Source organism: Eublepharis macularius, chromosome 1, assembly GCF_028583425.1.
Source record: "Eublepharis macularius isolate TG4126 chromosome 1, MPM_Emac_v1.0, whole genome shotgun sequence".
NCBI classification, from domain to species: domain Eukaryota; kingdom Metazoa; phylum Chordata; class Lepidosauria; order Squamata; family Eublepharidae; genus Eublepharis; species Eublepharis macularius.
The window spans coordinates 55,765,067-55,782,822 of record NC_072790.1 but is presented as its reverse complement, the minus strand read 5'-3'; the positions used below and the strand labels follow the sequence as shown (position 1 = coordinate 55,782,822).

The 17,756-nt window shown below is 39.3% G+C and overlaps 1 protein-coding gene across 1 annotated transcript in view; it reads left to right on the top strand.

Moving 5' to 3' along the window:
• The window catches only part of SNTG2 (syntrophin gamma 2), a 439,152-nt gene extending 421,884 nt beyond the window's left edge, over nucleotides 1-17,268 (top strand). The window contains exons 15-17 of the mRNA XM_054979235.1: nucleotides 602-694; nucleotides 7,922-8,032; nucleotides 17,137-17,268. Coding sequence (XP_054835210.1) covers nucleotides 602-694; nucleotides 7,922-8,032; nucleotides 17,137-17,268 — 336 coding nt within the window. The remainder of the gene's footprint in view (nucleotides 1-601; nucleotides 695-7,921; nucleotides 8,033-17,136) is intronic.
• Nucleotides 17,269-17,756: the final 488 nt, after the last annotated feature.

Below are 17,756 nucleotides of genomic sequence, written 5' to 3'. Positions count from 1 at the left end.
AATGCGTTTCTACAAAGATATACTGCTAGATCTAAGAACTTGATCTTTGTAATGGTCCACATGACCATTATCTTGTTTAAATTAAGCCACCTTGCATGTGCATGTATGTTGCCATTTGCAGGGTGCATGGTCTGGCAGGCACTGCCTTTGACATGCTAACACTGCATGGGTAGCCGTGGAAGGCTCAGTTTAAATATGATGCTGGTTATGTGGCCACACAGGTAAATTCTTTTTACTCTTCCAGTATCATGCATTATGGGCTGAATATCTGTACTGGGTCATAGCCACTTCAGTCCTGTTATAACCCTTTGCAAAGTCTTATTTTGAGGTTCTAGCCCTTTTTAATCTTACCTTAACTTTTAAAACCTTACCTTATTTTTATACTGCATTCCTAAACATGCTTCTTCAGAAGTATGTCTCAATCAGTTCAGTGGGACACTGCCAGATAAGCATGCCTAGAGTTGTACTCCTCATTGGGTTAAACCAAAGACAATATAAATCTCATTTGTTGTTGTTCATGTTAGATTGGAGAATGTCAACCAAACTAAAAATATGTTATGGCTGCTCATACAATATATTTTATCTTTATTCTTTTTTCCAGTCTAAAACCTATATGTGTAGCTGGCAAGGAGAAAGCTTGTGTTTTACTGTGGACTTTGCTTTGGGATTCACTTGCTTTGACAATAAAACAAAGGTAAGAGGAAAACAGAAAACAAAACTAAAGTCTTTTCTATTAGGAAGCTGGAAGATTGCTAATCTTTACTGGTGACAGAAAACCAAGAATGAAACTAACCAAACACAGTTTAGAATTAATTTTGATGGCCTATCCTGTGGTACTGACAGTGGCAAAGAGGGTAGTCTTCTAGATTTGAGTCCAACAAGACATGCAGGGTATAAGTTTTCATCAGAACGCCCTTCTTCAAATTCAAGGATAAGTGGAGAGCCCTGAGCTTTTATATGCCAGTCAGGAAGTGGGAGGAGTGAAGCAAAGAAGGGAGGTACAATGTTACAATACAACTTGATTAGGAAATTAGTATCCATAGTGATAAGAATCCTATATAGTATTCTGTTTATCTTTGCTTTGGCTGAGTGAAGTCCAGTGCAAGAATAATCTCTGACTGCAAATAGTGCAAGCCAGTTCTCTGATAAAGCTACTATCATTAGTACATTATCATCTGCAGAAGGGCCTCTGCTTTCCTGAATTTTTGGGATCAGTTTCAATTGCCATTGCTTAAGCCACCCACCCCCATATAATAGCATTTATTAAGATGAATCAAAGTAACACAACAGTAACAGCATGCATGCTTGGGTGTTTGTTTCTTTATTTACTTCATTTATATCCTGCCTTTCTCCCCAATGGAGCCCCAAAGCAGTCTGCATTCCTCCTCTGCCCTCCATTTTACCTACTGTATCTCCAGGACTCTTCATCAGATTTTTTTTTTAAAAAATGACATATCCAACCTGGTTAAGAGTTATGGTGTTGTGTGATTTTGTTTGGTCTTGGTAAATAGAATTACATGGATTTTATTATTGGATTTTGCTATGGCTAATGAGTTGTTTGTTGCTGTAGGAAATAATGAGAATCTTTGAGGAAGTACTTCCAGCCACAGGTTCATGGTTCTTTTCCCCATAGCTGCTGAAAACTGATCCTGAAGTGATTCCTCCAACCATGATCCTCACCTTAAATAACATCTTGTAGCAGGAATATATGCAACAATCTCTATGAAGGAGCTGGTGGTATTCTCCATGTTTAAAAAGCTGGATCTTCCATCTGACTGACAACTTTAGTCCTATTTCTAATTCTATATATTTGGGCACAGTAATCTACTAGATACTGTTGAAACAACTCCAGAGTTTCTTAAATGAAACAAATATCCTACATATGTGTCTATCAGGGTTCAAAGCAAGGTTTGGAACACAGGCTGATTAAAGCTGTAATCCTAAAAACACGTTCCCAGGAGTAAACCCCATTGATTAGACTACAGTCACATTCTGAGTAGAACTGCTTGGAAACGGTCAGTAGATCTGGTAGACATCCTTCATCTGGAGTTTGGAGGGGAAGGTGGACAGTCTTGGCAGCTTTTGACATGAAATCCTTGGGACTTGGAACACATGCCTAAGTGCTGCTAAGGGCTACATGGAACTCAATTACCAGGACTCTGGAGAGACAGCACAAATATTTCCTAAACAAGTAAATAAGTTGAAACTGAATCCCTTCAAGATAGAATTTAGCAGCTCTGGGAGTCTAAAGCTTGGGTATGCTGTTATGGACTACATGAAGTGTAGCTATTGCATGTTATGGATGGAGTTACAAATCTCCCTAAAAGATCAGGAATGTAATATGGGGATTCTTCACTTTATTGACACACCATCTCAGGTGGAAAGGGCATAATTGGCAGCTTCCCACTGGCACTAGAATCTTATCAGAGAGAGTTGCTACAAAAAACCCTTTGAGGTAAGTAAGGCTATTTACCCAGCATGAACAAGTATGTCATGAGTGGGATACTAGAGATTTAAAAAATAGTTTAAAGACACCAAACATGTAAAATTAAGTTATTTTAAAAAGCTAATGGAAACCTGGCTGTATATATCAAGTAAGACCTTTTCAAACACATTAAATTAGATTTTAAGACTGCCAATTTAATTTAAAGGAAGAAAGCTTACTTCATATCAAATTAGCCAATACACTTTTAGTAAGAGTGAGAGGACTATTATATCTGCATTACTTTTGTCAATGTTTAACGACAGAACAGAATGCTTGATCAATAAATACTGCTCCAACTAAATCCGTTTACTTTTTAAAAAACTGAAGAGCTGAAACATAGCAATGAGCTCACATTGATTCTCTAATCGGAAGAAGAAAGCTTGAAACAAAATTGAGCAAATACTCTGCACTATGACAGTAAAGAAAAGAAAAGCTGTACAGAGATACTGTGAGCATACCTATACCAAGAGGTCACCATAGTTAATGACTGAAACTTGGGGATACACAAATGCATGTTGACAGCGGCATTCAGGGTTCTTATCCAAATAAAAATCTCCATTGCATCCCAGTGAAGTATTTTCACCCTCTAGAAAGGTTATGGTTATCACAGTTCTGGTTGTTGTTTTTCTTCAGTCCCTTCCGGGCATCAGAAACTTCAAATTGTTCTAAATAACAATTCCCTATGACTTAGGAAAGCAAATGTTGCCCTTCCAGCTTACAGTACTATTTAAACCCCCACCACAGGTTTGTCTGTGTGTTTGCTTATGTACTGAAAACTTCTAAACCATTATTTCACAAGACACTCTACAAAATGAAGTACAATAAAACAGTGTTTCCCTTTCAGCACAGAACTGTTTGTAAATAGGGATGAGATTATTCTTCTATGCCATTCCACTTTTGTTCTATCTTTAATCGAGGATTTTCCTTCTGATGATTTTCTGTCATATTTTGTGCTCCTTAAAGAAGCATAACTGAAAGATTAAAGAGAGAATCCTTTACCCCCAACTGAGCCATACAGACTATGGACAAAGTCTCATAGATGTGCTTCCAGAATTCTGAGAATCGAGGGTCTTAGGAAAAGTGCACTCATGTGTTTCCACATAAAATCAATAACAACACATGCCTCCTTCAAAAGTAATCCTTTGTTGAATGACACTTTAAAATTAAAAAATAAAATTTTCAGCACACAAAGGGATAATTTATGAGTTTCTATTTTTGATTGTTTCTGGAATAGACAAGAGCATAATAGTACATCTTTGCAACAACAAAAAAGTTGTTAATCTGATTGTGGTGATCAATTAACTTGCAGATGGGATACTAGTCTCTAATCTTCCCTTTCTAGGCAAAGTGATTGAAAGAGCAGTAGCAGACTAACTCCAGGTCTCCTTGGATAACGCTTGTGTTTTGGCCTCTTTTCAGTCTGGTTTCATGCCACGCTATGGGAGATGGCTCTAGTGACTTTAGATGCAGAGGGGTTAGCCATGTTAGTCTGTAGTAGCAAAATCAAAAAGAGTCCAGTAGCACCTTTAAGACTAACCAACTTTATTGTAGCATAAGCTTTCAAGAATCACAGTTCTCTGAGTTTAGTTGATGACCTCTGTCTGAAGGTAGACAAAAGCCATGCTTCTTTGTTGCTATTACCAGAGCTATCTGCAGCCTTTGATACAGTAGACCATGCTATCCTGTTGAGATGTTTGGAGGTAGAAATAGATCTCAAGGGATATGCCTTGGACTGGTTTAAATCATTATTCATGAAACGGATTCAAAGGGTTGCTGTTGGAGACCAGCTATCTTCAACATGGGAATTATCTTGTGGGGTTCCACAGGGCGCATTCTTATCCTCCCATGTTCAACATCTGTGCAAAGCCTTTAGGAGAAATCATTTGTAGCTATGGAACTGGATGTCATCAATATGCAGGTGATATCCAGCTCTATGTCTTGCTATCCAAATGCCTGGGGGATGTGGTAGGGGTCTTGAGCTGATACCTGACAGCTGTGGTCAGTAGCTGAAAGTGAACAAACTGAAACTGAATCCGGACAAAACAGAAGTGATGCTGGGGTTCAATTGACCTTGCAGATTCGGTAAAGAGCTTAGGGTTTATACTGAATCCCACACTGCTGCTAGAGAAGCAAGTTAATGCTGCTGCAAAAAAGGCTTTCTCTCAACTCAGTCTAGCTTGGAATATGGCCCCCTATGTTGACATGGATATCTGGCCACCTGGATTCACTCCCTGGTATTGGCAAGACTAGTCTACTGTAATGCATTCTACATAGGTCTCCTCTTGAAGTTAACTTGGAGACTCCAGTTGATACAACATGTTGCTGCTTGGTTATTATCAGGTAGAGAAAAAATCCACTGTTATTGTCTATCTACAAGCAATAAGAAACTTTATCACACAATATCTTATTCACTCAAACCACAGTTCAGAGGCAGAAATTTACAATCATTAATATTTATCTATGAGCTCAAAATGTATCTGATAATAACAACAACAACATTCGATTTATATACTGGACAACTTAAGGACAACTTAATGCCCATTCAGAGCAGTTTACAAAGTATGTTATTATTATCCCCACAACAATCACCATGTGAGGTGGGTGGGGCTGAGAAAGCTCCAGAGAGCTGTGACTGACCCAGGGTTGCTCAACGGGCTTCAAGTGGAGGCGAGGGGAATCAAACCTGGTTCTCCAGATTAGAGTATCACCACTCTTAACCACTACAGCAAACTGGAACTTGGTGGAGCATGCATATTACTCCCATTTTTCAGTCACTCCATTGGCTGCCCATCAGTTATTGAGGTATTCAAGGTATTAGCTATCACGTACAAAGCCTTGGTCTCTCATACCTACAGGACCACCTTCTGCAGGTGTCCAGACACTCATATTCTCTGTTATGTGCATGCATGCACGCACACACCCATGAAATGGCTTGCCTGATGAGGTTAGGAGGGTTTCCACTCTCCTGGCTTTCTATAAAATATGCAAAACTGGAGGGCTTTTTATGCAGACAGAAGGGCTATATTGTATCAAAATAGGTCAGAGAGATACTTTGGAAAAGGGATAGGCACTGCAGACTATATTACTGTGTACTGACTGTTGCTGTAATCTATTACATTGTTTATGGAATGTTCTAGCCGTAGTTCATATTGATTTACACTATGTAATCTGCCTTGAGTCTCACTGGCAAAGGTAGATTATAAATAAATAAGTGTTTGACTTACAATAATATCCATTGACACCTAGGGAAGAAGAAAGAAATGATCCTTTTATGCCCCATTCATTTTTAAAGAATACATTAAGTTTGCCATAAGGAGAGACATCTTACTTAATAGGTAAACTAAAGTAGCCCATTCACACCTCTGTGAAAGGGAAGATCATCATACAGAAGAACACATTTCAGTTGATTTAAAAAAAAATAGATGCCAAGAAAAAAGTGTAAAAAATGATATTCTAGCATAAGGAAATCCTAATTCATTTTTTGTCAAACTGGTTAGCTTTTTAAAGAAGTCTAAATGAAATGAAAATGTACAAGTTTGTTCATCCCTAGGGATGCACAGATATCTAGATTAGAGTATTGCAATGCACTGTATGTGGAAATGCCCTTGTAGAGGGTCTAGAAAACTACAATTCATACAGAATGCTGTGGTGAGAATGCTGACTGATGTGAGCTGAATCCATATCACTTTAGTCTTGTTCCAACTACACTGGCTGCCAATTTGCTTCTGAGCTCAATTTAAGGTCCTGATATTGACCTTTAAAACCCTTCATGGCGTGAGACCAGCATATTTTTAGGGCCACCTATCCCCTCATGAACCTACCCAATTATTATCATCATCATCAATGACCCTGCTTCAGGTGCCTCTGTCATCCGAGGCAAGATGAGTTGCAACCCAAGAAAGGGCCTTTTCAGTCATGGCATCAAAATTGTGAAATTCCCACCTGCAGGGAGATCTGTGTGTCCCCTTCTGTCATAGTCTTCTGCTACCAAAGCCTTTTTGTTGTTCTGCATTCCCATAGTGACGCTCCTTCCTGTGTATGTTTTATTTGCTATTGTATGTATTTTTAATTGTTGGGTGTCTTGAGTGCCCAGATGATGCAGAAAAGGAGGAAATGTTTTAAATAAATAAATAAAAATAAACAGTGCCAAGATTCATTCATTTCCATACTCATTCATATTTATAAATATTTCTTTTTATAAATAAACAATAACAGTTTCAGGATTCAAAACAAGGAGAGACAGAGAAAGAACAGCTGATGTTTGTCACTGGGGGTCAGTTTCCACAACCTGCTACTCAGCTAACTTCAAAAAAAGTTGTTTGTTTCCATGGGCATCGCATTATTAGATTTACAGATTCATACTAGATTGCACCTTGTCTATCATGAACTAAAGCACTACAATTTGCATTCTACTATTCACTTCCAAACCCTTCCAGCAGTTTATTACTAGGGGCTACATCAAGAGAAGTTACATGAATCACTGTTTCAGGTTGAGCGTCCAATTTTTTTTTCCAGTCAGTCTGGAACTGTAGTATGACAGAACTACACAGTGCTGTGTTGCAAAAATAATCAACAGAGACTTCAATGAAGAACTGAGAAATTCCTTGCCTGCTCCTTGTTCTAGAAACCCAGTTACCTGTTGTCTCTAATTGTACATGTGACGTGCCAGTTACAGCATACCTTGGCTGTTGTACTTTGGTATTCCCACACTGGGGAAGTCCTTTCGTTGCTAGCTTTAATGAAGACCTTTAGATTTCAAAGAGATTTTACTTTGAGGATAATTGGGTAATTACTATCTCCTGTTGATTTACAGGATACTACTATAGGATATAAGACAGAATATAAATTCATTTAATTATTAAATTAATGAATATCTATTGGATTCTACTCCAACTCCTAGGAACAGCTGACTGGGTCATTCAAGGGTACACTAATGTTTGAAACACAGTTCCAAGTACCATTAAAAGTTTTTTAGCTGCATTGTCACTGCAGAAACTTTCCAATTCAATAAATTAAATTTTCTATATTCAATAAATTAAATGTTCTATATAATACTTGTTTGAAGAAATGCCATGCAATTTACCTAGCAATTATTTTTGTACTTTTTGAGTGCAGAATTTCAGAACACTGAGGTAAAACAAATATACACAGAAATAAAACTGTGCAATAAACAATATATAAATTTCCCTAGTAGTTCTATGAGTTGGTGGAGGATGAGAAATTAAAATAGTATCTCCTGTTAATATTGTGGATGAGATTCTACTCAGCATTGTATTTCTTTTATAACCACCCCAGTTCCCCAAAGAATAGCTTTCTACTGTTTCTGTTTATTGCATATTTTGTTTCCAGACAAATTTGTTCAATGTGTGTTTTTGTGTGTATATGGTTTGGGGCAGGTGAACATCAAAATGTTAACTGTCTTCCATTTCTTTGAAGAATATCCTCTGGAGATTTAAATTCTCTCAGCTCAAAGGGTCGTCAGATGATGGGAAAACTCGAGTCAAGTTACTTTTTCAGAATACAGAAACCAAACAAATTGAAACAAAGGTGGGTAATACATATTGTAGTATTAAATGAAATTGAATTTATATCAGAGAAACCTTGATTTCTAGTCCACATTGCAAGGGAATGGAGAGGTTTGCATTATCTCTTTTGTGTTCTGTATAAGTTGGGCCACAAATAACTACCCTGGGTTGTGTGTAGATTTATGATACTTGGGCTGTAGTTGTTACTGAGCTGAGCTGAGCTGCATGATAATTTGGAGCTATAATTTTTTGAATTTGCTGGCACTTAGCAGACTGATAAAAGGATTTTGAGTGCTGGGAACAACAAGCAATGTTTTAAAAATGAAATCATCTATGAACTGTAGACAAAAAAAATAATCCTTTTAAAAATTGTATACCTAATTTCCTTACAGCATTCAAAGCAGCTAAAATGTATTTACTTACTTAAATTATTTATATACTGATTATGTGACATAACTAAAATGCAGCGCAATAATGTATGATGAAATAATGCTCAAAGCCGAACTGAATGCCAGAGGGTAGAGTAAAACAGTGCAGCTGATCATCCGTTTAACAGAGTGGTTCCTGCACAATGAATACTGATATCATGTATCCTACTAGCAATGGCAAACCACCCCGTAGCAGAAGTCTGCCAAGAAAACGTCGTGATCTGACGTCCCTCCATGGGCCAGTAATGACGCGGTGCTTGCACAGGGGACTACCTTTACCTACAACTCCATTGACAAAAGTCTAAAGTCTTCCTCTAGCTTAAGGAGTCTTTCTCCACCTTAAGTTCCTCCTTCTCCAATAGAAGAGCCACAAGTTGGAAGAAGTCTCCTTAAGCTAGAAGAAGGCTTCAACCTTTGCCCAGGAGAGTGAAAGGTACAGGGGCAGCCTTAGCCTTAGGTGATTGCCTAGGATGTTAGAGGTGGAGGGGCATCAACCGACCCTATTGCTCCCCCATCCCCTGCCCGGCGACCTGCAGCATCAGCTTCTGCCCTGTGGGACAACCACAGCCCCAGTTGGCAGCCAGTGGTGAGCCTGAACTTCCATCATGGGTGGGACTGACTAAGGGAGGGGTGAGCAGGGCCACTGCCTGGTTTTCACCACAGTGCAGGAGGCAAGGAGGACTGGTGGCACTGTGGTGGCACTTGGGGGAGGGAGGGGAGGCTAGTGGTGGTTTCATGCCTCCCATAGCCCAGTAAAGGGGCAAGGAGGGCAGGTGCTACCACACCTCACCTTACCCAACCTTCAGAAGACGAGGATGGACACCATCTTCTTGCCTCCCTGCAGCATGGGGGGCAGCTTGGGGGTCTGTAACGTAGGGCACCCAAAATCCTGGGCACCAGCCCTGGATATAAACACACAACAGCATCAGTATTCACTGAACAGCAGTCATCTAGCCTAAAGAAAGAACTATCTCCAGTCTAAATTACTATACATGCTGATGTCTTTATAAAACTGGCTGGGCAGCTGGCATGATTGCAAACCTCAATTCCACCCTTAAAATTATCAAATGTATATTTTTAAAATACACTGTTCATTCAGTGTAGAATCATTCAGCTTAGAATATCTGGTTAACTTTGTGGGACTTCTAGTATTTTACTGACATTCAGCAATTGTTGTGAATCTACTCTGAGCCTTCCACATAAGTCACAAGAGAAACAGCAACAAAATAACAATATCCAATGTTTGTATCACTTTAACTACACTGCTCAAATGATTACTGTTCCTGTGTAGTTTGCATTTCCTCTTCCCATTTTTCTTGTTTGCTCTTTAACCAAGGGTTTGCTCATTTAACTTTTGCAAACCAATTTCAAAGTTTTCCCCTTATCACATATACAGCATAAAATATTTGTGCTTGTACAATGGCCTATGTAGATGTAGCTTTAATATTGTGCCAGAAGAACAAGATGAAAAATGATTGATTGATTTGGGGGACAGACCAGTATTAGCTTTCAAGACCTATTTTGGATTCAGAGTCACTGCTAGGACACAGGAGAAAGTAAGGCTGATAACCTGAACATTTATTATTGATGCAGTTTGTAGTAAAGCAGTGACCGAGGCTGTGATGGGAACGAAGGATTTACAGCAAAGTTAGATGGCACTAGATAGGGAAGTGTAGCCCGTAATGAGAAACACAAAATGTTATCAAATAATGTAAGATTCATTCCTCCCAAGTAGATAAGCTGGTAAATGTCAAAAGCAGCCCAGTAAAGAAAAAAATTTAGCGTTTCTCTGACAGCAAACAGCATGATTAAGTAGGTAGGGGGGTTCTCAAAGTACTTCTGTTTGAACAGCTTCATTGTTTGTTGAAAATCTACAGTATGGAATTCAGTTTTATACTGATGGCCTTTGGGCGAAGTTACTAATGGTGTTATTATTTCCCTGTATGAAAAAGACTCTGGGGTCTTTGTAGAGTTGCAAAGCCTCCCACTATGGTGGGAGGCATTCTACCAATTACTTCTGTTGCCCACCACTGCTCCAAGTGGTGGTGGGGATAAAACAAAAAATGCTGCATCCATGCCAGCATGTCACTTCCAGATACAACTCAGAAGTGGCAGTGGGAAGTTCTAGGAGTCACCAAACTCTATGATAAAGCCATAGAGTTTACCATAGAGTTTTTGGCAATTTCTAGAGCCATATGTTGTCACTTCTAGGTTGTACCTAATGTTAATGTAATGATGTTTGTGCCAGCACTGACATCACACACACACACACACACACACACACACACAACCATGTCCCCTCCCACCCACCACAGGACTTCAACACTGCCTATGTAAACTGTTTTGGTTGCTGGTTGCTAATTGTTTTTTTACCATTTCCAACACAACCATTTGTGTCCCATTTCTAATGTGGAGTTGAGCCTAGGATTACTAGTACGTCTACTATGATGGGAGGCCTCCTGCCAGTTGTCTCTGTTGCCTGCTGCCACTCCAAGTGCTACATGAGAAAAAATAATAAAAATGCTGTAGGCTTCTGCACAGATATCTACAAGTGACAGTGAGTAACTCTATTAATTACTGGAAACTGTATAGTAAAAGCATAGAATTTTACCATAGAGTTTCCAGTGATTCCTGGATCTATGTCGAGGTGATGTACTAAAATTGGCAATGTCATTGATGTTACTCACCCCCGCCCCCCCCATGTCCCCTTCCCCTCATCCCTCCCACTTACTGAGCTTTTTTTTCTGAAAACAAACATGATGTTCATTGTTTGTTGCCATCCACAAACAGGGACTTACGAACAACCACAAACATGACCCTGTTCACGAACATGTTTGTGGTTGGTTGGTTGTGGGGGCCAGCAGGTTCTCCTCCAGCCATCATCCAAGTCAAGATCCCTACTGCACCACTCCCAGAAACCCTACCTGATCAGGCAGCAGGAAAGGTACCAATAATAAATAATAGCTTGGCCCAGAGCCTGGAAGCAGCCCTGGAACTTGAAGGAGTAGATCCCTGTCCCACCACACACAAAGAAAATTCAAGCTCCAGTGCACTCTATCAAAATGCCAACAGCAACTGTCTCTCCACTGTCTGCAAAGTCAGAGCTGGGAGACCCCCTTCCCCCCTGGTCTTTGCTCCCTTGTTGTAACAAATTTGGAGCTCCACACTTGAAAGGAAGACCTGCCTATCAAGCTAAATTGGGCAACAGCAGGATTTCAGACAGAGTTCAGACAATCACTGCCTAAGTTGCCAAGGGAATTGATTGCAGGTGCCAGACTGTCTGGCTTGATGAACAGCAACAAACGAGGCTTGCAATGACCACCTGTTTGATTAGAATGGGGCCTCACGAACAGTTTGTTCGGGAACAGCTGATTGGGCTGTTTGTGGCTTTTTTTTGTTTGTATTGCTGTTCATGCCCATCTCTTCTACTGTCCTGGGCCACTTTAAATTCCCAGTCACCTCAGTACGCAGCCTTCTCTGCCTGCCTGCCTGCCTGCCTGCCTGCCTGCCTGCCTGCCTGCCTGCCTGCGGTGAGTTATCTTGGTCCTTCCAACAGACGGTGCCTTGGTCTCAACGTGGTACCCATGGGCACCATGGTGCTCACAGACACCTTTCCTGGTGCCCACCAAATGTTTTTAGGTGGTGTTTTTATCCAGCAAGGTTTGTGATTGGCCATTGAAGATCTGATAGGCTGTGCAGATTTTTCAAAATGTTGCTGTGGAAGCAGCTTCCACCTCAACACAAAGATATTCAATCCGTGACTGAAGGTGTGCTGTTTGAATGCAAAAAAAAAAAATCTTTAAACAATATGTTCATATCTTAAAAAAGAGGTACACAAACTCATTTCCTGACATTTTGTGCTTGGCTCTGCCTTCTGCAGCAGACATTTTATGGTTGTGCCCACCTCCCTGGGTCAGAATTCCAAAGGTACCTGCAGGCTCAAAAATGTTGGGGACTCCAGCTTACCTTTTATTTCTTTATGGTGTCATTTATTAGCAAGGGAAGGAGTAAGTGATGCTTGCCTTTTCCTTGCTCTGTAGCCATCAGGAGCACACCACAGCTCTTACACTTGCTTTATATGCAGACATACTAAAGAGACGAATGGGCCTACTTCCTTCTTAACACACCTGTTTTTAAGTGACTTTTTAAAAATAGTATTGTTATTACTTAGCTTTATTTCTTTTTATATGTATATAAAATTAACTCTAATCATGTTATTCCAGGGAACTCTTTGTAGAATCATTCACATCTATAGGAACTTTAGCTATCTTGGTTTTAAAAAGTTCTAAAAATTCACTGCAATTTTTTTAAAGTTAACTTCATTGTTTCATAATAAAACTTAACCAATTTGATTTTTACTTAGCATAAATATTGGAACCATTGATGATTAAAGTTTTAATGAATGTAGTGCTTTAAAAATATTTGCCCTCCTCTGATTGTATTTAACTTGTCTATTGAACAAATGTTTAGGCACTGTTCTACATTCATCCTAAATTCAAGTGGGACAGCAGTACAATATATAGGCACCACCCGGCCCTCCTGCCCACCTCCTTGTTACTAGAGGTTGTGGTGGCAACAATAATGATGAGTGGGGGGAGAGAATAAATTATGGTGATGGGAGAGTAGAAAAGAGAGATTAGGGAGACTTCTGATGTAACTGCCCTCTGGATTAACAGCTGTCCAAATCTTACACTCTCTCTGCTCTCTTATTTTTGTAAACCACTGCAGCTGCCCACAGTCAATGAAAGGGAAAATGCAATTTATTTATTTAATTGGTTGGTAGTTTATAAGCTTTGTGTCCCCCAAAGGGTTCTTATTTGTGACCCTAATAGAATACTATGGTACATAATTGAGAGGTAAGTATACCCTCTTTCACACAACTATTTTGACTTGAGATATAAGATGCAGATGGAACTGAACAGCAAACATGTATTTACAGGTGGAACACAATAGAGGTTTAGTGTGGAATATTCAGTATGAAACGTACAACTGGCTGTAGGGTTGCCAGGTCCCCGGGGACCAAACCAGAGGGGCAGGGGACAGCAGGGCACTCACCTCCCACGAGCATGAAGTGCATGCTCCCATGCTCTTCCATTGTGCCAGAAAATGGTATCATCTGCTGGTGTGATGGGGGCACTGAGATTGTGCCAAAACCAGATTCATTAAAAACCTCCTCCAAACAGGCAATTTTAAAGAATATGGCTTTGGCATAACGGCAGCTTCCCTGTTGCACTGGAAAATAACTTCATTTTCTGGCACAACAGGGTAACTGCGGGTTGCACAAAACCATATTAATCCAAAATTGGCTGGTTGGAGGCCATTTCTAATTAATTTAGTTTCTGTGCAACCCGTAGCTCCTCCATCAGGCCAGAAAATGATGTCATCTTCCAGCACAACAGGGGGGGCATGGGCACTTCTTCTCCACAGAGCCTCCCTCCTCCACACTGTCTAGGTGAGTAGGGCCAGAGCAGCAGGTGGGGGGGGGATTTTCTGCCCTGGTCAGGGGGCTTGCAAGCCTAACTGTCAAAGGCATTTGCCACAGGTTAAACCCCTCCCCCCATGAGTTAACATATTTGAACTGAACAAACCAAATACAAATGCTAAGGGGAGAATGGATTATTTTATCTCCTGAGAGGATTCCTCATCATTTAAGGTCCAATATAACCTTTTAATCACAGTTTACACAACTACTGGCCAGGTTCCAGGCTGTTCTTTTACCTGTTGGAGCTCCTGGTTATGGAACCTGTACCCAAAAAGCTAGACTTGATCAGTCCTCTTCAGGATGCTTGTTTATTTCACTTAAAACAAGTTTCCTTCCCTAACCTGATCCCAAATCTTAATGTAAAGCCAAAATATTCACAGCCACCAAACTCCTCATCATTGCCACGAGGTCATTCTTTGATTTCTCCAAAATCTTCCTTTGCTCTTCCACACTAGATTTCTCCAAAATCTTTGCTCTTCTACACTAGAGCAATGGGAGAGGAAGGAAAAATAGGCTATCAAAGTAGGAAAGTTGTAGCAAGCATTGGTTAGGGTCATTTGAACTGCATTTTTAATTGTTTGAACAGTTTCTAGCAAAATGGTGCTTTATTGTTTTTCCTTAACCAATGCAGCTTATGGAGTGCAAAGGAAAAACCTAGTGAAAATAACAATGAACCTTTAGATCACTACCAAAGCATCGTACAAAGATATCTTTATTTTGAAAACGTTTTCCCTGGTGGTGTGTTGAGCCTCAATGGCTTATAAGAGTAAACTTTATCTATTTTTATTACATTATATTGACATTAATAGGACTCCTCTGGATTTGCTGCACAGGCCAATAAAAATGGCAAAAACTCTATCTGAAATAACTGGAAAAGACAGTAATTGCATAGGTTTGAATTGAGTTGCTGTAATACATGGGAAATTTCTGAAGTCCAATAACATATGTTGTCTGAAGGGAAACTAGTTTGAAGATTAGTTTTGTCCTCAGCTGCTCGCGTTGAATTATAAACACATTAGATGAGTAAATTTTGTTCAGACCGTGTTTGTAAAATATAGGTGTTTCAAAAGCGACTCAGCAGCACCTTGATTTGTGTGAGCGATAAAGTACACTTTGACAAACTTGGTATGTAGTTGGTGTGCTTAATCAATGCCCTCTTTAAAAAGTAAACACCTTTTCTTCTTAAACTGAAAAACATTTATTGTGGCTGAGCTGGTACCACACACACTCTATCAATACCAGTAACAAATTGATCCACATTTTCATGCTGTGATATATTTTTCTTCTATATAGGTATATCCTAGTTGATAGATTCACAGGGAAAGTGATGGTACTTGACAGAACTAAAGCATGAGAAAGTAAGATTAAGAGGAAATTTATGAAAAGTGACAGAAAACTTTGGCTTTTCATGGCAAGAATTCTGAGTAACTCCTCTAAACTTAAGCTCATATTTTAAATTTTCCAATGCAGACAGTGAGTAAAATCTACAGGTAGAAACAGACATTTCTTCCATGCTTCAAATGATTGCCTGAAGAGTGAAAACCCGTTCACTGTTGGGTGCAGTCTGTCTACCACTACCACTTTCTGTTGCTTGGGAAGGAAATATTGGGTATTAGTAATGCTTTCATGAATGTTTGCTGGTTGACTTATTGATAAACCATTTTCATTTTTTTTAATTTACTTTATAGTCCAGCTCTCTTGCTGAGACTCAAGGCAGATCACAAGATATAAAATAATGTTATTAGGCCGTATACAACATCTAATAAACAATACAATAGGACTAGAACTACAAAAATTAGAAAAACAATACAAAAAGAAAAATCCAGGAAACAGAATTACAATAGTAGAAGACTACAGTATGAGTGGGATAATATATGTAATAAACCTTGGAATAGACTAAAATCCTGTTTCTTTTATTAAAAGCATCTACTTCTAGCCTTGAAACTTGAGCCTGAAAATAACCACCTACTTGGGGCAATAATGATCAGAAATTATTCTTTTCTATAGTGAAACAATTCCAAGCCTTAATATTAGTGAAATTTACTGCTATGTAACCATGTGCAAGACCCCGCCTTAGAAACTGGACAAAGCAGTAATTTAAAAAAATGATGAAGAAATTTGATAGAGAAAGATGTGAGGAAAATCTCTAGTGTTTGCAAAAAAAAAAATCACTTTCACTTTCTATAGATTAAATGCAACCTCGTTACAGCCTAGAGACTTCTGGATCCCTCTGAGAAACGGCAACCTTATCAAATTTCTTAATTTCCTTAAAAATTCATGTTTTTCCTGAAGGGGAACCTCAAGGGTCACTTTGAATTTTGCTTTAGGCAGAATCCGATGACAGTCTAAAAAACAATCCCTCCTTCTTTTGATGTGCACATGCACACACTTTTTTGGAGCACATAGCTCTTCATCCTTTTCCCTTTGGTCCTCTATGTACACACACCTCCCAAAGGAGGGGGGAAGGCCCCGTCACTTCTTTCTCCTTTGGAGTTGTGTGCAGGCATGGCAGTAGCTGCTTGCTCCCGGAGCTTTGTCACCACTTGGAAGTAGGCAGGCAGGTGATGAGTAGGTGGCCGTTTCAGATGTTCCTTCCAGGCACTGTTGCCATTAATTCATGTATCCTGGGAAGGGATATGCATAGACTACAGCCACAAGGTACAGCTGCCCTGCCGCTTACTTGCCCACTGGCTCATTAACACCTTTCCTGGTAGCAAGGGAAACAGATAACCTCAGCAGGTAACTTGCTAAGGGATCCATCCCACCAATTCCAGAACTAGTCCTCCTGATCCTATTGTTGTTTGGCCCTGATAGGAAACATCCAGACGCTCTTCAAACTTTGCTTTAGGCTGAAATTTCAGTGTCAACTAAGGTGGCAAAGATCAAATCCTTCCTTTATCTATACATATACATAGATGGTTTATCAGCATTAAATTTCTACACACTGATACGGAATTGAGGGGTGGGGAAATAGCCAGCTGTTAGACAAACAGTAAGGTGGAGTGGGTGCTTGGACAGAGCCCAGCATATGAAGACAGCACCGAGCTTCTGTTGGCGTACAGAATACAGAATACAAGTGTGTGTGTGTGTGTTGGTTGTATCTGAAAGTAAACTTCAGAGTATAAAAAGAAATAGTTCCTTTTTGTTGTGACGCATGTTGATTTTTAAAATATGTGAAACTTATTATTTAACCACTCTTTCTCACTTTTGTTTCAGGAACTGGAATTTCAGGACTTGACAGCAGTTTTAAACTGCATTCACTCCTTTATAGCTGCTAAGGTTGCATCACTGGATCCATTATTTATAGACAGCCAGAGCATTGCAAGAAAATATACTTACAGTAATTAAAAGAATTCTATGTTGTGATTATGACAGATAAATTATTTTCTTAAAGAAAAAAGTTATTTCATGCACAATATTTCAATTCCATGTGATTTTATAAGAGATATATAGTTGTGTTATCAATAAAAACTACTAGTTTTCACATTTGATTCATCATTGTTAATCTGATGAGTTAAGCATTTATTCAAACTGAATCAGTTTGTTGCCTTGCACCTAAATGAATATTTTTCACAATACATAAATTGTAATTTTATTTTCTGTCTTAATCTTAAAAATGCAGATTAGAAAATTTAATAATAGCAACAGGGGACTAGCATTTACTATTTCTATTACTAATTTCATTTTCACAAACATTCAGTAACTTCCTAATTCAACATCTGCAGCTAAATTACAGACTGACAACACCATTTGGCATAAAGGTCTCATGCTGAGCTTTATAAAGACAATTAACTGTTTGTAATTAATTCAAGTGGTTATGCTAGTTGAAATTCAAG